At 42.0% G+C, this 18,171-nt stretch overlaps 1 protein-coding gene across 3 annotated transcripts in view; it reads right to left on the minus strand.

Moving 5' to 3' along the window:
- DOT1L (DOT1 like histone lysine methyltransferase) overlaps positions 1–18,171 on the minus strand; it is a 604,393-nt gene that overhangs the window by 22,409 nt on the left and 563,813 nt on the right. Inside the window, exons 25-28 of one of the 3 annotated variants that reach the window (XM_033954025.1) lie at positions 17,011–17,216; positions 4,507–4,577; positions 2,261–3,214; positions 665–1,282 (exon numbers count right to left, since the gene is read on the minus strand). In XM_033954025.1, coding sequence (XP_033809916.1) covers positions 690–1,282; positions 2,261–3,214; positions 4,507–4,577; positions 17,011–17,216 — 1,824 coding nt within the window. In that variant the 3' untranslated portion in view covers positions 665–689. Of the gene's footprint in view, positions 1–664; positions 1,283–2,260; positions 3,218–4,506; positions 4,578–17,010; positions 17,217–18,171 lie in introns of all 3 variants that reach the window. The other 2 variants (XM_033954024.1, XM_033954026.1) reach the window with 2 other exon arrangements.

Below are 18,171 nucleotides of genomic sequence, written 5' to 3' on the forward strand. Positions count from 1 at the left end.
TCTGTATAAGTAGTACGAAATGTTGTTGGTGGAAGTAAGGTCTCATGAATCTCAGCTGGTAGGGATCAATCAATACTCACCAACTATTGTAAAGTTTAGGGTAAATTCAACTTGCATAGAGTACCTTAACCTTATTTGCCAGCTTTAGAACATTTATAATATGATCATAAGTACCTATTATTATTTTAATTGTTTTGTTTTTTATTTTTGTATTGATCATGAAATCACTTTGGATGACTTTCAGTCAGCAAGGCAGTATATAAATTTGTTACATAAAGAAAGATTGACCTCATAAATAAACATATTAAAGCTTGTAATACAGTGGTATCCAAGACCAAATTATAACTGTAGTTCAGGAGCAGTATTTAAATTTTATCATGGACATCACTGAAGTTCATCAGTGGTAAATCCCAACTCCCCTTATCCAAATTTCAACATATTATCTTAACTGACAGTACTTAGGTATTGAGAGGCTAATGCATGTGCCCACTGTACCATTTTGCCCTCTCCTTTAGTAACTACTCCACCCCATTTCTACTCTGGTATATCTCTGTACCCGAGACTGGTTCATGATACCAATCACAGATTCTGAAAAGCCTGAAAAAAAAGAAAGCCATTGAAACTGCCTAAAAATAAAACACACCTGTTTTTATTCTAGCCTTACCTTACAAAATAGCTAATCAAGTTCTTTATCGTGGCTTTACCCCAGAAAGGTGCGAAGCATAAGGAGACTGCATGCCAAGTGTGACCCACATAGCAGATGAACTTGAAGTGTTGGACTGTGGGATCAGGGGTGTGGACTGTGCCACAGCCAAGCAGGGCAAAGGCTGATGGTGGACTGTAAAAGAAGGCAAGGATGCTTTTTGCTGCATGGATGCTAGCTTGATAGATAAGGAGTTAGCAGATTGGACAGGAACAGTGGAACAGGGTGGTAAAAATGCATCATTAGTGGATATAGATGACAAGCTTGGTAGACGTGCAGGCTCAGCAGAATTTGAAGCAAGTAATGGAGGTGGCAGAGGTAAAGAGATGTTAAGGGGTGGAGGGGTGCGAGGGACACATTGTACAGAGGCTGGGCTCCGGTGATGTGTGGCCTTGCTCTCACTACTAGGAACAGAGCTAGAGGAAGCTGGCTGAAAAGGAGGGGAGGTTTTGGCAGCAGCGGCAGCAGCAGCAGCAGCTTGAAACTGGTTTAACATCATGCTGCTAGGACTTGCACCATTGACAAAACTGGTTCCAAACTGATGAGAAGCAGCAGAAGACATCGCATGGTTAAAAATACCTGCAAACAGGAGAAAAGAAAACAAAAAACAAAACAAAAACAAAACAAAACACAAAATGTAGCTTCAAATGATGGGCAGTCACAGTACAAGAACCACACACAAAAAATGAAATCAAAATTATAGCTGGTATGATTCAAATATGCAGCACAAAAAGCACAGACAGCAATGGAGCTTTAATTGAAAGGCCAAAGCACTAGCTATATGGGTGCTGAATCTTCAATTTCTGTCTCTAAACTTTATCCAGGTACAAATGTGACACACTTCTACAGAACCAATATCTGTAGGACAATGGCATTAGAGACAAGCAACAGTAACACTTGTATCATCCCCTTACTTCTGTTTCAGGTGACTGCAACAATATTTAAGAGGGAAGGTACTAAAAGATAGAGGGATTCCAGCATACTAAGGACATTTGGAGAGTCAGGATTTTACCACAAGCAGCTTTAACATTACAAAAAAATGGAAATTAACTTCTGTTGCACAGATGTGAATTCTGACAGTCTCCAATTAAAGAATTCATTGAAAAGGTACTAGTACAGCAACAGTTTAGATCAAATTTTAAAATAGTCACACTTAATTAATTTGATTTATATATGTACTAATGCTGGACATCTATAGTACTGACTTAAAAAAATATGTGGTGGCATGCAATGCACCTTCTGGTGTGATGCTAGGATGGATGGCAGCTACAGAAGAGTTTGGATAAGAACATAAGAAGTTGCCTCCGCTGAGGCAGACCAGAGGTCCATCTCGCCCAGCAGTCCGCTCCCGCGGCGGCCCATCAGGCCCATTGCCTGAGCAGTGGTCCCTGACTAGCTCTATAACCTATCTCCACTCCTATCCCTATACTTACCTCTTCTCCTATCCCTATAGCCTACCTCTACACCTATCTGCACTGCAATGTTTAGTTTCAATCCTAACTATGTACCAACACCATTTTAAATATTTCATATAAGAAGCAGCAAAATTCTTCCTACCTCCAACAGTTCCACTTGTCACGCCAGGAGTGGTGAAGTTTCCCACAGCCTGTGAATTGGTCAATCTGGTTGCGGCAGATGATACATGGACCAGGCTGGCCGCAGCTGGCATAGAACTGAACAGTGACTGTAACACCGATGAGCTGGCCACAGAGTTGAGGTTTCCCTGCAGGGAAACTGGGCTAAGAGGGAACTGTGATCCAGTGCTGAGTGTGTTTAAGAAGTGATGGTGAGCCTCAACAGATGAGGCCAGGCTCCCTAGGGATGATACTGAGGTGGGCAGGCTTTTGCCATTGAGAAGACCTCCAGAAGCAGTGGAGATAAAACGGTTATGACCATTTTTAAACTCCACCTCTCGGTCCCGCCCTTTGCAAATCATGCCATTGTGCTGCAAGGAGCCCTTTTCCATCCGGAGTCCTAATTCTGCTACTTCTTTGCTCTTGATCAATAACCTAGTGAGGTCATCCCCTTTTATGCTGTTTAAGCCCTCCAGCTGTCTCTTACTCAAAAAGAGATTGGCCTCCGAGATGCTGGCATCTTTGTTACGCTGGGATTGAAAGCTCAGCCCAGAGTTTAAGATCGCCACATCTGATATTTTGTGTGAGAGAGAAGCACCATTGTTGAAATTGTGTAAACTGCTATCAGCTGACAGTGCACCACTGTAAGTATATCCATTTGTTAGGGTTGTGTTGGGGCTAGATCCATCCATTACTGAGAAGATTGCAGGGTTCTTCCTTGTGTGAGTCACAGTCTTGGCCTCAGCACAGAGACCATCCTCAGGCAATGGCCTATGAACAAACATAGCATTGTGGCTCAAAGGTGAGAGAGCCTGTGATGGGCTGTCCGGAGTTCTGATCAAGTTTATGTCAGATATTGGGGAAAAAGTTGACTTCCATTTACTGCTATTTATGTTCTCATTGGTTTGTGCTTGCTTCCGCCCAGATAAACTTTCTCCTGCTTGAAAATACAAGATAAAAAAGTCAACTCAGTTAATACAATCTAATCATAATAAAAGGAGAACAGGACTATTTAATGCTTCTAACCCTTCTCTACAACTTCCTTATGAGAAATCAATGGGACATAGCAATCATATAGTATGTCTTTACATTTTTTCCTGTCCAGTTCAGATCAGGAAGAACACCCTCAAAATTTCATTTTATAGAAATTTACCTGAAAAGGTGATGTGTGGTAACATCCCATTGTGGCCAGGATATCAGACTGCATCTCTTCCAAGAGTCAATACAGCTGCTCTCCAGCCAATCAAAAATAGCCACTATAAAACCAGACTTTTACTTCAGTAACCAAGGTGATTCCAATTAATCCACTAAAGAAATTCACTATGACAGCAGTTCTCAGTTCCTTACTCAAGGCCCTCAATAAGGTCTGATTTGCATATCATGTTACCATTAAAGTCAGACCAGGTTAAGGATCTCAAAATCCTAGCTTAAAAATTACTGTACCCTGCTATTAAAATGTAGAAGATGCTGGCAGATGAAGACCACACTAGTCCACTCATTGAGCTAACAGTTTTGAATAGAAAATACAATAAGCAGTTTATCCTGCCACTCACTCCAGCTTACTAGCTCATTTAAAAAACTTTTCTATATCACAAGTCAAGGAACGCGACTTGAATGTTGAGTTTGAAATTTTCTGTTACAGTCACCAACTATAAGTTCCAAGCAAGCCTTCTCCTCCCTAACCAGGCAAACATGTAAGATCCAGATTTCTTTTTTTTTTTTTTTTTCAAATTCTTTATTCATTTTTTGATCTTACACCAAGTGAACAATATTACATCAATTAATTTATATACATCACTTCCTAGATTTCATAGTAATGGGGGAGTAATCCTTTCTACCAGTGTAGAAAAATAAAGACAATAAGTCAGTGACAGATATGGAAAGGGATACTGTACAGGCATGAAACCTTCTCTTTAATCTAATGTGAAAAATATACATAAACCACTTCTCTTCTTTCCTTCTTTCCAGATCCTAGTCCTACTAATTCCCTTTTCCCAAATCATCATGCATCAGTCAATCTGACTTATATTTCTTGTAGTGAGAGATGATTGTGGGTTATATTGGCAAAACGATACAATTAACTTAAGGACATCTACTCATGACCTCCTATGTATGTTCCTTCCCCTCTATACATACATTGCTCCCTCCCTCCCAAGTCCAAACTCCAGTAGACTGTGTGAGATCAGCTTTTGATTCTAGGTAATTTACTAAGGGTGGTACTGCATTTACCTTTCTCACTGTCGCACTTCTGAGGAGAATCTCTGCTTTCCAGTGAGATTGTTGCAATTTTTCTTTCAATCCTATAAGGATAAAAAGTTTGAATAATTTGTAACCAAAGTTCACCCATATGAAATTGTCAGATATTCAATATTTATTTTTAGGTACACCTTACCCTTCACATGAGCTTCCAAGTCCAGTTGGACCTGCTCTAGCTCCTGTTCACTGTCATTTATTAAGAGAACATCTGAAGTCGAGATGCCAAGACCTATCGTTCATTGCCAATTGAGTCCCTCTTCCTCCCCCATATTGCTCTCACTTTCTTCTTCTTATATCCCAATCAACATAATGGAAATATTAATTCTTACTTGATAATTTTTCTTTCCTTCAGACTATTGCAGAACTTGTGGGTAATGTGTCCATAGGCCAGCAGGTGGAAATATACAACACTGTGCAATTCTATATGCTCTAAGTCAGTTTCAGATACACACAATATAATCTTATTAACAATACATAATAACTACAAAATTAAACTACACAAAGCACAATATATGCAGCGGAAATGTTAATCATCATTTATATTCTGTTTTTTTTTTAGAGGTCAAGGTAGACTTTAAAGTTGTGTTTGATTCCACGCTGTCCTTTAAAGCTCAAATTAAGGCTGTTATATCTGCCATGTTTTCCAAGTTGCATTTATTACGAAGGTTGCGTGACTATCTTTCAGACGATAACTTTCGAACAGTCATCACATTGATGATAACACCTTTGCTTGACTATTGTAATTCCATTTATTTAGGTTTGCCTAAATAAATGAAAGATGCATACCTCCAGGGGAGGGAAGGGAAACGGAAGGGGAGGACAGAGATGGACGATGGATAGTTAGCACAGAGAAAGAAGAAATTGACAAATGGGCAGGAGACCCAGGCAAGCGAGTTATCAGAAGACAACCAGAGCCTGGGACCAACATGATTTGAATAATGACCACACAACAAAAGGTAGAAAAAATAATTTTATTTTTTGTTTTGTGATTACAATATGTCAGATTTGAAATGTGTATTCTGTTAGAGCTGGTGTTAGACAGCAAGTGTGAACTAGGACCTAAAAGAGAGAGGAAAAGTCTTTCTTATTTATTTTGTTTACATCACAGAGCTGGCGGGTTGGAGCGGTTGTAACGCTATACTAAGACTAAGGGGTCCTTTTATTAAGGTGCGCATTTAGTACGTGCTAAATAGGTTAGCATACCTTAATGAAAGGACTCCTAAGTATCTTAATTAAAAATCTGGCCATTGATTTAGCCTATTGCTTTAGATTTCGGCCCCTTTTGTGATTGAGTTGGACACCGCTGTCCTAGGATAACAATTTATACTCTATATACCATAGTCAGCCAATATAGGGTAATGAAATATGAGGAAACATGGTCATATCTCTGCATTCCAAACAAAGCACGAATGATAGAATTCTGTGTGACTTGTAACGCATGCATAGTAGAAGATGACATTGCAAGAAATACGTTACAGTAATCTATACTAGATAATGCCACACATGATAATTACCAGATACTAGATACCAGATAATTACCAGATATGTATTTCCGAAGATTACTTAAGAACTGTAATTTCAAATACCGTATTTTTCGCTCTATAAGACACACCTGACCATAAGACGCACCCTAGATTTAGAGGAGGAAAACAAGAAAAAAAAACATTCTGAACCTAGGCTTTGCACCCAGCCCCCCTCATTTCCTTCCAGGCTCTGCACCCAATCCCCCACACTCCCTGCCAGGCTCTGCACCCAACCCTACGCTCCTTGCCAGGCTCTATCTCCCCCTCCCTGCTAGGCTCTGCACCCTGTCTCCCCTGTATCTTTTAAAAACACCCCTGCCCACCTGTATCTTTTCAAAACATCCCCCAACCACGTCATGTCTTTTTAAAACACCCCTGCCCGTCGTACCTTTTGAAAACACCCTTATAGCCTGGTAGTCCAGCGTGTATCAGCATGGGCAGGAGGCAGCTTTCCGCATTGCTGCCTATGCCCACGCCGCTTCCTGACTGGCTGCCGTCAGTTCTCGCAGGACTTGGGAGAACTGACGGCAGCCATTCAGGAAGCAGCACGGGCCCAGGCAGCAATGCAGAAAGCTGCCTCCTGCCCATGCCGATACGCGCTGGACCACCAGGCTATAAGGGTGTTTTTAAAAGGCAGGAGGGGGCGGGGGGGTGTGTGTGTGTGTGTTTTAAAAAGGTACAGGGGTTGTGGTAAAAATTTGTATCTTCGCTGCATAAGACGCACTGACATTTCCATCCACTTTTGGGTGGAAAAAGTGCCTCTTATGGAGCAAAAAAGGCAGTAGGTCTTTATTTAAATCACATTTTGTATATGTGATTTGAATGTCAACTGCAAGTCTAAGATCACACTGAAGTAACGAACTTCGCTAGAGAAGTTCATCACTACTTGCGGCCCGGAGGCCACATTTGGCCCGCCAGGTACTAAACTAAATTAAAACTTAACCAAAGGAAGCTCGACGCGGTTAACAATAAATTTAAAAAAAAAAGTAAACTGAAATACAAGAGTTAGTTTTCAAAATGTTTAGCGAATAAAAAAGTTTTTAGATGTTTACGGAAGAGTTGGAAGGAACTGGGACATCTCAAAATTAGGGGAAGTTCATTCCATAGTTGGGGAAATTTAAACACCAGAGAGCTGCTAAAAATCTTAACTGCTTGAATTCCTTTCTTAGAAGGAAGAGAAAGTTTAAATCGATGAATGCCTCTCGCATATGAAAATCTATAAACATTCCATAGCAGAGGAACAAGAGGAGCAAAGATACCATGTAAAATCTTAAAAACAATACATAAACACTTAAACTGAATTATAAAATAAACCGGGAGCCAATGAAGAGAGAAAAGCAAAGGAGTCATATGGTCAAATTTGCTCTTTCCATAGATCAACTTTGTGACAGTATATGAATCAATTGTAGTGTTTGAAGGCAGTTCTTAGTGATGCCAAGATAAATGGTGTCACAGTAATCTAACCAGGATAATATAATAGACTGGACCAAAACAGAAAAATGACGTTGAAACATAGAAATAGACGGCAGATAAGGGCCAAGGCCCATCTAGTCTGCCCACCTTAATGTCCCTCACCTACCTTCGCCCTATGAATAAATCCCTCCCCTACCTTCGCCCTGTGAATAGATCCCATGTGACGATCCCATTTGGCCTTAAAATCAGGCACGCTGCTGGCCTCGATCACATGCAGTGGAAGACTATTCCAGCGATCAACTACCCTTTCTGTGAAAAATAATTTCCTGGTGTCAGCTCATAGTTTCCCTCCCCTAATTTTCCACGGATGCCCTCTTGTTGTCGTGGGACCCTTGAAAAGGAAGATATCTTCCTCCGTCTCTATGCGGCCCGAGAGAAACTTGAACGTCTCAATCATGTCCCCCCTCTCTATGCGCTCCTCGAGTGAGTATAGCTGCAATTTGTTTAGCCGTTCCTCGTATGGGAGATCCTTGAGTCCTGAGACCATCCGGGTGGCCATTCTCTGAACCGACTCCAGTCTCAGCACATCCTTGCGATAATGCGGCCTCCACAATTGCACACAGTATTCCAGATGGGGCCTCACCATGGATCTATACAGCGGCATAATGACTTCCGGCTTTCGGCTGACGAAACCCCTGCGTATGCAACCTATGACTTGTCTTGCTTTGGATGAAGCTTGCTCCACTTGATTGGCAGCCTTCATGTCCTCACTGACGATCACCCCTAGGTCACGTTCTGCTTCAGTTCTTGTTAGGATCTCTCCATTTAGGGTGCAAGTCTTGCATGGATTTTGGTTGCCCAGGTGCATAACTTTGCATTTTTTGGCATTGAAGCTGAGTTGCCAGGACCTAGACCAGCGCTCCAGTAGGAGTAGGTCGTGCATCATGTTGTCGGGCATTGAAACATCATCTATTGTGCATTTGCCCACTACATTACTTAGTTTGGCGTCATCGGCGAATAATGCTATTTTACCCCGAAGCCCTTCTGCCAAGTCCCTTATAAAGATATTGAATGGAATTCTTTAAATCCCCAAATAAAAAGTCTGGATAAAGAATTAAAAGTACAAAAAGAAGAATTAAATGTCCTAAAGCAGGATATGTCACAACTTAAAACCGAGTCACAAAATACAAATAAGGAGCTAATGCTTTTGAAACAAAATCAAGATTTGTTGGTTAAAGATAATATAATACTCAGGAAGAAGTTGGAAGTGCAAGAGAATAATGGTCGAATTAATAATTTGAGGTTTATAAATTTTCCAAAGATCCTGTCAATTTCTCCTAGAGAAATGGTGAAAAGGTATTTTATGGAAATATTGGAAATTTCTGAAAGTTCCTTACCTCCTCTTACAAGAGTGTATTATCTCCCTGCCAAGCCCCAATTCAAAGAAGAAAAAATTGAAGAACCCCAGGAGAGGTCATTGGACATTTCCGCAATATTAGAACAATCAGATAGAGAACTGGCCGTTCCAGCCACTCTCTTGTTGTCTGTCGCTTTGGCCCCAGACAAGGATTGGATATTGAAACTTTTCTTTAAAAATAGGTCCAAAGACTTCCTGGGACAGCACATACAGATTTTCCCTGATGTCTCTAGAGAGACTCAAAAAAGAAGGAAATAATTTCTACTTTTAAAACCTGGAGTGACTCAAATAGGTGGCATTTTCTTCTTGAGATATCCATGTAAATGTGTGGTTAGATATTTATCATTGAAGTATATTTTTACAGAGCCATCTCAACTAATTGGTTTTCTCTCGGGGAAACGTCTTGAAAAAGGAATAACAACAATAGCGCCCATGGAAAGTTAACTCCCTGCACTTTAGTAACACATGGACTTTTTCTTTTAAATTAATTTGTATTACATTAGTTCTACTCTTCAATCTTGGATCCAATAATTTCGAGGACTAGTGTGAGATCAGCTAGGATATTATTACTTTACTTAATCATTTTTATTTTTCAATTGAATTATGATTGTGGTATATCTTAATCTTGGAATTTCAGTTTAGTATGTTGTTTGATCTCACTTTACTGTACAAGATGTATATGCTTGGTGATATTGTAAAATTCTATAAATAAATAATAATAATAAAAAAAAAAAAAGATATTGAATAGGATTGGGCCCAAGACCGAGCCCTGTGGCACTCCACTGATCACCTCCATCATTTCAGAGGGTGTGCCGTTCACCACCACCCTTTGAAGCCTACCTCCAAGCCAGTTCCCAACCCATTTCGTCAATGTGTCACCTAATCCTATAGAACTCATCTTGCTCAGCAACCTGCGGTGTGGTACGCTATCCAATGCTTTGCTAAAGTCCAGGTACACGATGTCCAGGGACTCCCCAATATCTAGCTTCCCCGTCACCCAGTCAAAGAAGCTGATCAGGTTGGATTGGCACGATCTCCCTTTTGTAAATCCATGTTGACGGGGATCCCGTAGATTCTCCTCATCCAGGATCTTATCCAATTGGTGTTTTATTAGAGTTTCCATTAGTTTGCTCACTATCGATGTTAGACTCACTGGTCTGTAGTTTGCTGTCTCCATCTTAGAGCCTTTCTTGTGGAGTGGAATGATGTTAGCCGTCCTCCAGTCTGACGGGATGCTGCCTTTCCTAAGGGAGAGGTTGAAGAGCTTGGATAGTGGCTCCGCCAGGACATCACGCAGCTCCCTTAGCACCCTGGGGTGTAGGTTGTCAGGCCCCATTGCCTTATTAACCTTGAGCCTTGATAGCTCACTGTAGACACTGCTGGGCATAAACTTGAAGTTACTGAACGGGTCAACTGAGTCAACCCTTGTCTGTAGCTGAGGGCCAAGTCCCGGCGCTTCTCGGGTGAAGACTGAGCTGAAGTATTCATTTAATAGTTGGGCTTTTTCTGAATCCTTTTCCACATAGTCTCCATCTGGTTTCCTAAGACGTACAATCCCGCCTGAGTTTTTACTTCTGTCACTGATATACCTAAAGAAGGATTTATCTCCCTTCTTGATGTTTTTTGCCAGAGACTCCTCCATGTGAAACTTAGCCTCCCTGACTGCCGTTTTGACGGCTTTTGATTTGGTCAAGTAGTCTGCTCTAGAGACCTGTTTCCCTGATTGTTTGAAAGAGATGAATGCTTTTTTCTTCTCCTTGATAAGGGCTGAGATCTCCGCAGTGAACCACTTCGGCTTATTGTTCCTTCGCCGTTTACTTACTAATTTAACATAGCGGTTTGTCGCTTCCTGTATGGTGGTTTTCAAAGTTGACCACATTTCTTCCACACTATCGGTTTCTGCTTGTCCTTGTAGCGCCTAGTGAACAAAGTCTCCCATTTCTTTGAAGTTTGTATCCTTGAATTGGAGGACCTTGGTCAGTGTGGTAGATTTAGTGAAACCTTTCCTAAGATTGAACCATACCATGTTGTGGTCACTGGAGGCTAATGTGTCGCCCACCGAGACCTCTGTGACACTTTCTCCATTGGTAAGTAATAGGTCCAGTATTGCCTGATCCCTTGTTGGGTCCAACACCAGTTGCTTGAGACCAGCTCCTTTCATAGAGTTTAATAGCCTCCTGCTGCTGCCGGAAGCAGAGGTAAGTGTATCCCAATCCACATCAGGCATGTTGAAGTCACCTAACACTACTGTGTCCCCACGCAAGGTGATATTTTCTATATCACTAATTATTTCCATATCCAGGTCATCATGTTGTCTTGGGAGTCTGTAAATTACGCCAAGATTCAAGCATTTGTCCTTCCCTCTGGCCAAATTAACCCAAAGGGATTCACCAGTGTACTGGACATCTGAGATTCTTGTGACCATAATGTCATCTTTAGTATATAATGCTACACCTCCCCCTATTCTGCCCTCCTTGTCCCGGCGAAGCAAGTTGTAACCCGGTAAGACCATGTCCCACCCGAGTCTGTGAGCCAGGTCTCAGATATTGCCACCACATCCAGGTCGGCATTCCTTATTTCCGTTTCTAATTCCAGGATCTTGTTTCCCAAACTGTGTGCGTTGACGTACATAGCCCTCCATGTTGTATTTTTGTTACGTCTCAGTGGGGATGTTCCTGCTTGAGCTACTTGAACACCTTTAGCATTGTTTGTATTCTCCCTAGACTCATAACTACAATGTGTACTTGTATTCTCCCTAGACTCATAACTACAATGTGTACTCCCCTTGGACCCAGAATTACAATGTGTGCTCCCTCTAGACTCAAAATTACAATGTGACCCATAATTGTCATATAAACATACCCCCGATTCGAAAGTTTTCGTACTCGCCCCTGACCCAGAATTACGGTGACTACTTTCCTCAGCCCCAAAAAAGTATTGGCAGTTTAGTTCGCCAGGTATGTTGTTTTGTGTGCCTGTACCCTCCCCCGACTTACCTAGTTTAAAGCCCTGTGAAGTAGGCGGGCTAGACGGTGTCCAAGGACATTCTTTCCTCTTCTGGTCAGGTGTAGCCCGTCGTGTCCCTGTAGACCTTGCAAAGCTTCTCCATGGTGCAGGAACCCGAAGTTCATCTCCTTGCACCATCCTCGCAGCCAGTCGTTCGCCTTCTCTATTCGATCCTCTCTGGCTCTGCCCTTGCCCCTCACTGGGAGAATCGAGGAGAAGACTACCTGCGCATCCATCCTCCTCAGCTTCTCCCCCAGGGCTTTGAAGTCTTCAGATATGCTGTCTGGGGTGCTCCTGGCGGTGTCGTTGGTCCCAACGTGGATTAGAATCATGGGGAAGTGATCAAGGGGCTTGATGAGTCTGTCAAGGCAAGTGGTTACATCCCGGATCCTAGCCCCTGGCAAACAGCAGACCTCTCTTGATTGTAGGTCTGATCTGCAAATTGGTCCCTCGGTGCCCCTCAGCAGCGAATCTCCGATGACCACTACTCTGCGCTTCTTAGGGGTGGGCCTTACTGTTGATTCCGGAGCTGGAACTGTTTGCCGAACAATTTCTTGAACAACATCTCGTACTTCGTTCTCAGGACCTTCTTGTAGCAGCTGATATCTGTTCCTCAGGACGATTTGTGGTGTCGATGTAGAGCTGCCCTGTATGTGAGAAAAAGAGACAGAGTTAGGTCCTCTGCGTTTTCCTGTGGAGGAAGTCACCAGCTGCTAGGAGTCAGCGTCTCCAGTAACTTCCTGCATTCCGATGGTTTTTCTCAAGTTAACAGGTTTGGATGCTTTGGGTGTTCCCAGGGTGATCTTATCAGGTTCCTGTTCCGTGATCTGTGACAGCTCCTGGATGACTCCATCGATGAAGGTCTCGTCGTCTCGGATGCTCCTTAAGCGCTGAACCTCCTCTCTCAGGCTCCTCAGCTCCATCAAAAGGCTTTCGTCCGGCTGATCAATTACTTCTGTCTGCGTTGAGACTGTAGCCATCTTTGAGGGGATGGCCTCGGTCTGTACAGAGATCTGACCTTCCTCCAGTGGCGTACCAAGGGAAGGGGGGGGCGCGATCCGCCCCGGGTGCACGGCCCAAGGGGGTGCACAGCTGGCCACTCACCGGGGAATAGGCTGCCGCTGGAGAAAGGCTGCCATTGCCGTCATCAGAAAGAAGCCGGCGCCGAGTTCTCCCTCCCTGCTTCTCTTCCCTGCGAGCCTACCAACTCTAGCCGTCCAACATCAATTCTGACGTCGGAGAGGACGTTCTGGGCCAGCCAATCGCTGCCTGGCTGGCCCGGAACGTCCTCTCCGACATTAGAATTGATGTCGGGCAGCCAGAGTTGGTCGGCCCATGGGAAAAGAAGCAGGGTGAATTCGGTGCTGGCCTGTTTCCAATGGCCAGTGGCAGCAGCAGTAAGTTTCCCAATGGCGGTGGCATGGGGGAGGGCAGGGAGAGAGAAAGAAAGAAAGGGGGGGGGAGACAGAAAAAAAGAAAGGTGGGGGGACAGGGATCCAGAAAGAAAGGGGGCAGGGTGAAAGAGAAAAAAATGGGGCATGGGGAGAGAAAGACAGACACAGAGAAAGAAAGGGGGCAGGGTGAAAGAAAGAAAGAAATGGGGCACGGAGAGAGAGAGAAAGACACATACAGAAAGAAAGGGGGCATGGAGAGAGAAAGAAGGGGGCAGGGTGAAAGAAAGAAATGGGGCACGGAGAGAGAGAGAGAGAAAGACAGACATACAGAAAAAAAGGGGGCATGAAGGAGAAAGAAAGAAGGGGACAGGATGAAACAAAGAAAAAGTTGCGGGAGGGATTGAGGTCTGGAGGAGAAGCATACAGGAGGCTGAAAGAAGGGAAGAAATATTGGATGCACAGTCAGAAGAATAAAGTGCAACCAGAGACTGATGAAATTACCAAACAAAGGTAGGAAAAATGAATTTATTTTCAATTTAGTGATCAAAATGTGTCCGTTTTGAGAATTTATATATGCTGTCTATATTTTGCACTATGGGCCTCTTTTACTAAACTGCAATAGCAGTTTTTAGTGCAGGGAGCCTATGAGCGTTGAGAGCAGCGTGGGGCATTCAGCGCAGCTCCCTGTGCTAAAAAACGCTATCGTGGTTTAGTAAAAAGGGAGGGGGTATATTTGTCTATTTTTGTATAGTTGTTACTGAGGTGACATTGCATGAAGTCATCTGCCTTGACCTCTTTGAAAACCCGCGGAATATAAATGATAATTAACATTTTCTCTGCGTACAGTGTGCTTTGTATTTTTAAAATTTTATTGTTGGTAGATCATTTTGACTTGGCCACGAAGATAAGGGGGAAGGAGGGAGGGGAGCTGCTGAAAGACATCTAGTATTCCTTGCAGGCTTGACTGTGCAGGGAATTATTTTTGTAAAATCATGTTTTGTTATGTGACTGGCATTATTTAGACTTTAATTTCTATGAATGAATAGAATGAAAATGATATAAAATTACTTGCTTGTTTTTATGTGCGTGCGCTGAAGGAAAGTGGAGAGAGAGTGGGCTGAGGACGCTGAAGGGAAATGGGGAAGAGAGAGTGGGGAAAAGACGCTGATTTATAAATTGACAATTGTACAGAATATTGTTTCTTTTTATACTTTAATATAATAAATTCAATATAAAACAATTCAAGGCTTGTGTGGATGGAATCAGGTGGTTTGTAGGGATGAGGACCGAGCTTACGGGGATTAGTCCAATAAAATGGTATTTTCTTATTTCTCATTATTTGTTTTATTTTTATTTGTTAATTTGTAAAGTGGTGATTGTTATGTATCAGTTTTTTCAAATTTACATCTACTGTCTTTATATTTTGCACAGTATTAGAGGACATGTATTACTGTTTTTGTGGTGTTGTGGTGTTGCATTGTATGCAGAGTCTGGTTTCTTGGCAGTTCAGTTTAACTTTTGTCTACATATTTCTATTTTTAGTTTGTGATTATTCCATATTGGGCGAGGGTGTATCTGTCTGTGTGTATGAAAGGGACATGGCTTTCTGATAGCATCGACTGTACAGGATCAATTGACTGTGCAGGATCTGGTTTGTTTAGTTTTACAATGTATGTGTTGGTGTTCTAGTGCTCACTGCAGTGTTTAAGATGCTGCCTTTTCCTAGGTACACTCTTGTTGTGCGATATGTAGATTGTTACTAAAAATCATATTTTTCATATAGATGGGGGGGGGGGGGGTGTAAAAAAATGATGGGACCCGGGTGTCACATATGCTAGGCACGACACTGCCTTCCTCAACATTCGTAAGCTGAAAAAACATTTCTTAACCAGAGAGTTTATTTGATCCTTAAAAGTAAGAGAAGAATCAAAAAGTATTCCCAAAATCTTAGAGGAAAACTCAGTTTGTATTTTGAGGCCCTCGGTATATTTATCATAATCACAAAAGTAAAATAAAGCAGCTTCTTGATCATATGTCTCTTAAGCTATAAATTACAATATTATTATTAAGACTTAGCCAAAAGGAAAGATTTATAAACTATAAAGAGTTACCTCATCCAAATTGTCATTTCTTTAATAAGATATTAACTATTTTTTCTGAGGCCCTCCAAGTACCTACAAATCCAAAACGTGGCCCTGCAAAGGGTTTGAGTTTGAGACCACTGATTTAAAGGGACTTGAGTATCTAAATCTGGATCTTTCAATATCTTTCATATCATTTGATCTCTTTTCGCCTGTGATGATGAACATACAATTTAAAAGAAAAACTGAATATCATCAGCATACAACCTATATGAAACCCCAAGCTTTTTCAATGTACACAATGGGAGGAGATACAAGTTAAACAATACTGCTGATAATGCAGATCCTTGTGGGACACCTGCTCTAACTATTCTTTGTGTTGAACTGGGCCTCCTAATACAAACTCCCTGTTTTCTATCAGTTACAAATGATTGAAACGAATGGTGTACAGTCCCACAAAGTCTGCATTCACAGAATCTTTCTAATAAAATCATGTGGTCAAGGGGGGTTGGAGCTTGGATCGCTGAGAGATGGCAGCATAATTCAACCTCTCTTCTCCTCCTGACTAATAATTTCAAAGTTCAACCAGCTCATATCTGGAATCTGGATACTGCACTTTCAAAAAGATATAAACAGGATGGAGTCGGTCCACAGGAAGGCTACTAAAATGGTCAGTGGCCCAAGTCATAAGTCGTATGGGGACAGACTTAAAGATCTCAATATGTATACTTTGGAGGAAAAGTGGGTGAGGGGGAGATATGAGACATTTAAAAAATCTGCATGGCATAAATATGCAAGAGATTAGTCTCTTTCAAATGAAAAGAAACTCCAGAGTGAGAGGGCATGGAATGAAGTTAAGGAAACACTTTTTTACAGAAAGGGTAATAGATGCATGGAATAATCTCTTGGTAGAGGTGGTGGTGACAAAGACTGTGTCTGAATTCAGAAAGCATGGGACAGACTTGTAGGATCTCTTAGGGAGTGGGTGGATCTGCGGATGGGCAGACTGGATGGGCCGTTTGGCCTTTATCTGCCGTTCCTTACGGAGAGGGTGGTGGATGCCTGGAATGCGCTCCCGAGAGAGGTGGTGGAGATGAAAACAGTTACGGAGTTCAAAAAAGCATGGGATGAACACAGAGGATCTAGAATCAGAAAATAATAGTAAATATTGAAGAACTAAGGCCAGTACTGGGCAGACTTGCACGGTCTGTGTCTCTATATGGCCGTTTGGTGGAGGATGGGCTGGGGAGGGCTTCAATGACGGGGAGGGTGTAGATGGACTGGAGTGAGCTTTGACGAGATTTCAGTAGTTGGAACCTAAGAACAGTACCTGGCATAACTTTGGATTCTTGCCAAGAAATAGCTAATTAGAAGAAGAAAAAAAAACCCAACAAATTTTTAGATTGAATCAGGTTGGGCAGACTAGATGGACCATTCGGGTCTTTATCTGCCGTCATCTACTATGTTGTCATCATGTTTCCAAGAATTGCACAAAACATAGATTGAGTTTTCAACTAGAATAGAAGTGCTACTGCTTGCCAAATGAGTACTAGCATGTCTAACTTACTTGAAGCAAAAACTAATTTGCCATAATCCTGTTGCATGCGGTATTTGTATACTATGACGCATTCCCAATGACTCACCTAGTGCTATTGTGCTCATCTTCAGATTCTTGCTCTTCATCGGAGGTCACTGGCAGAAAATGGATGCCATTAGACTGACCAATTGGTTTCTCTTTTTTCAAAACTGGGGGTTGGTCATTGTCTTGATAAGGGGCTGGAGAATTTTTCAGCGAGTTCTCAGGTGAAGAAATGGCTGTTATCTCTAAAGGCTGGTTAATGTTACTGACCTGTTATTAAAATAAAAGGCAAAAGCCTTTCATAAGCATGTTATAAAAAATATTATCAAGCCTGTCAGGTGGGTGTAATACAATTTGCTAATGAAATTTTTCTAAGCATGTTATTAAAATTCTTTGGTCCGGATTCTGTAACTGGTGGCGTTGTCGGCAGCTGCCGATCCCATGTCAATCCACAACAATGATACAGAATTACGCCTCCAGCACAGATAGGCACCGGAAATGTAGATCAGATTTTCCAGGCCTACATTTCCAGTGCCTACCTTTGATGTGAATCATGCTTCCATAGGCACTTTAGGCTACCTAATGCCACTTCCAGCATTAAGCACGCCCACAGTGGTGTTAGGCAGCCTAAAGTGCCTACAGAGGTGTGATTCTGGCGCCAATTTTTTAGGTGCCCTGAAACTCAGTTAAAAATGTTGTTTAAATGACATTTTTAAATTGAGTTTGGGCACCTACCGGTACCTAAAAAATTGGCGCCGATTAGAAAATCTAGGCCTATATTCATACTTTTTCCCCCCCATCAAGTCCCGTGTATTTGGTCAAGACCATGACTGGGTAAATCATGTACCTCTTGGTCAGAGAGAACACCTTCTTTTGTTTCCATGGTCAACTTAGATAGAGGGAAGCAGCAGTTGAGCTATGTCCCAAGCAGCTACCTAATTTGCCTGCTTCTTCTGACAACTTACATCTTTCACATGTAAGATATATTTCTTTCACATGTAAGATATATTAAGAAAGGACTCATGTGGTATCAAAAGCTAACAAATTTAAAGCAGGAGTTTTCAACCCAGTCCTGGGGATTGCATTACATTACAGGATATACATAGTCAATCAGGTTTTCAGGATACCCATAATGAATATATGTGCCACAGATTTACATATAATGGAGAAAGTGCATGCAAACTATTTTGGTGTGTCCCGAGGACTGTGTTGGGAACCTTTGATT

Source organism: Geotrypetes seraphini, chromosome 8, assembly GCF_902459505.1.
Source record: "Geotrypetes seraphini chromosome 8, aGeoSer1.1, whole genome shotgun sequence".
NCBI lineage: Eukaryota > Metazoa > Chordata > Amphibia > Gymnophiona > Dermophiidae > Geotrypetes > Geotrypetes seraphini.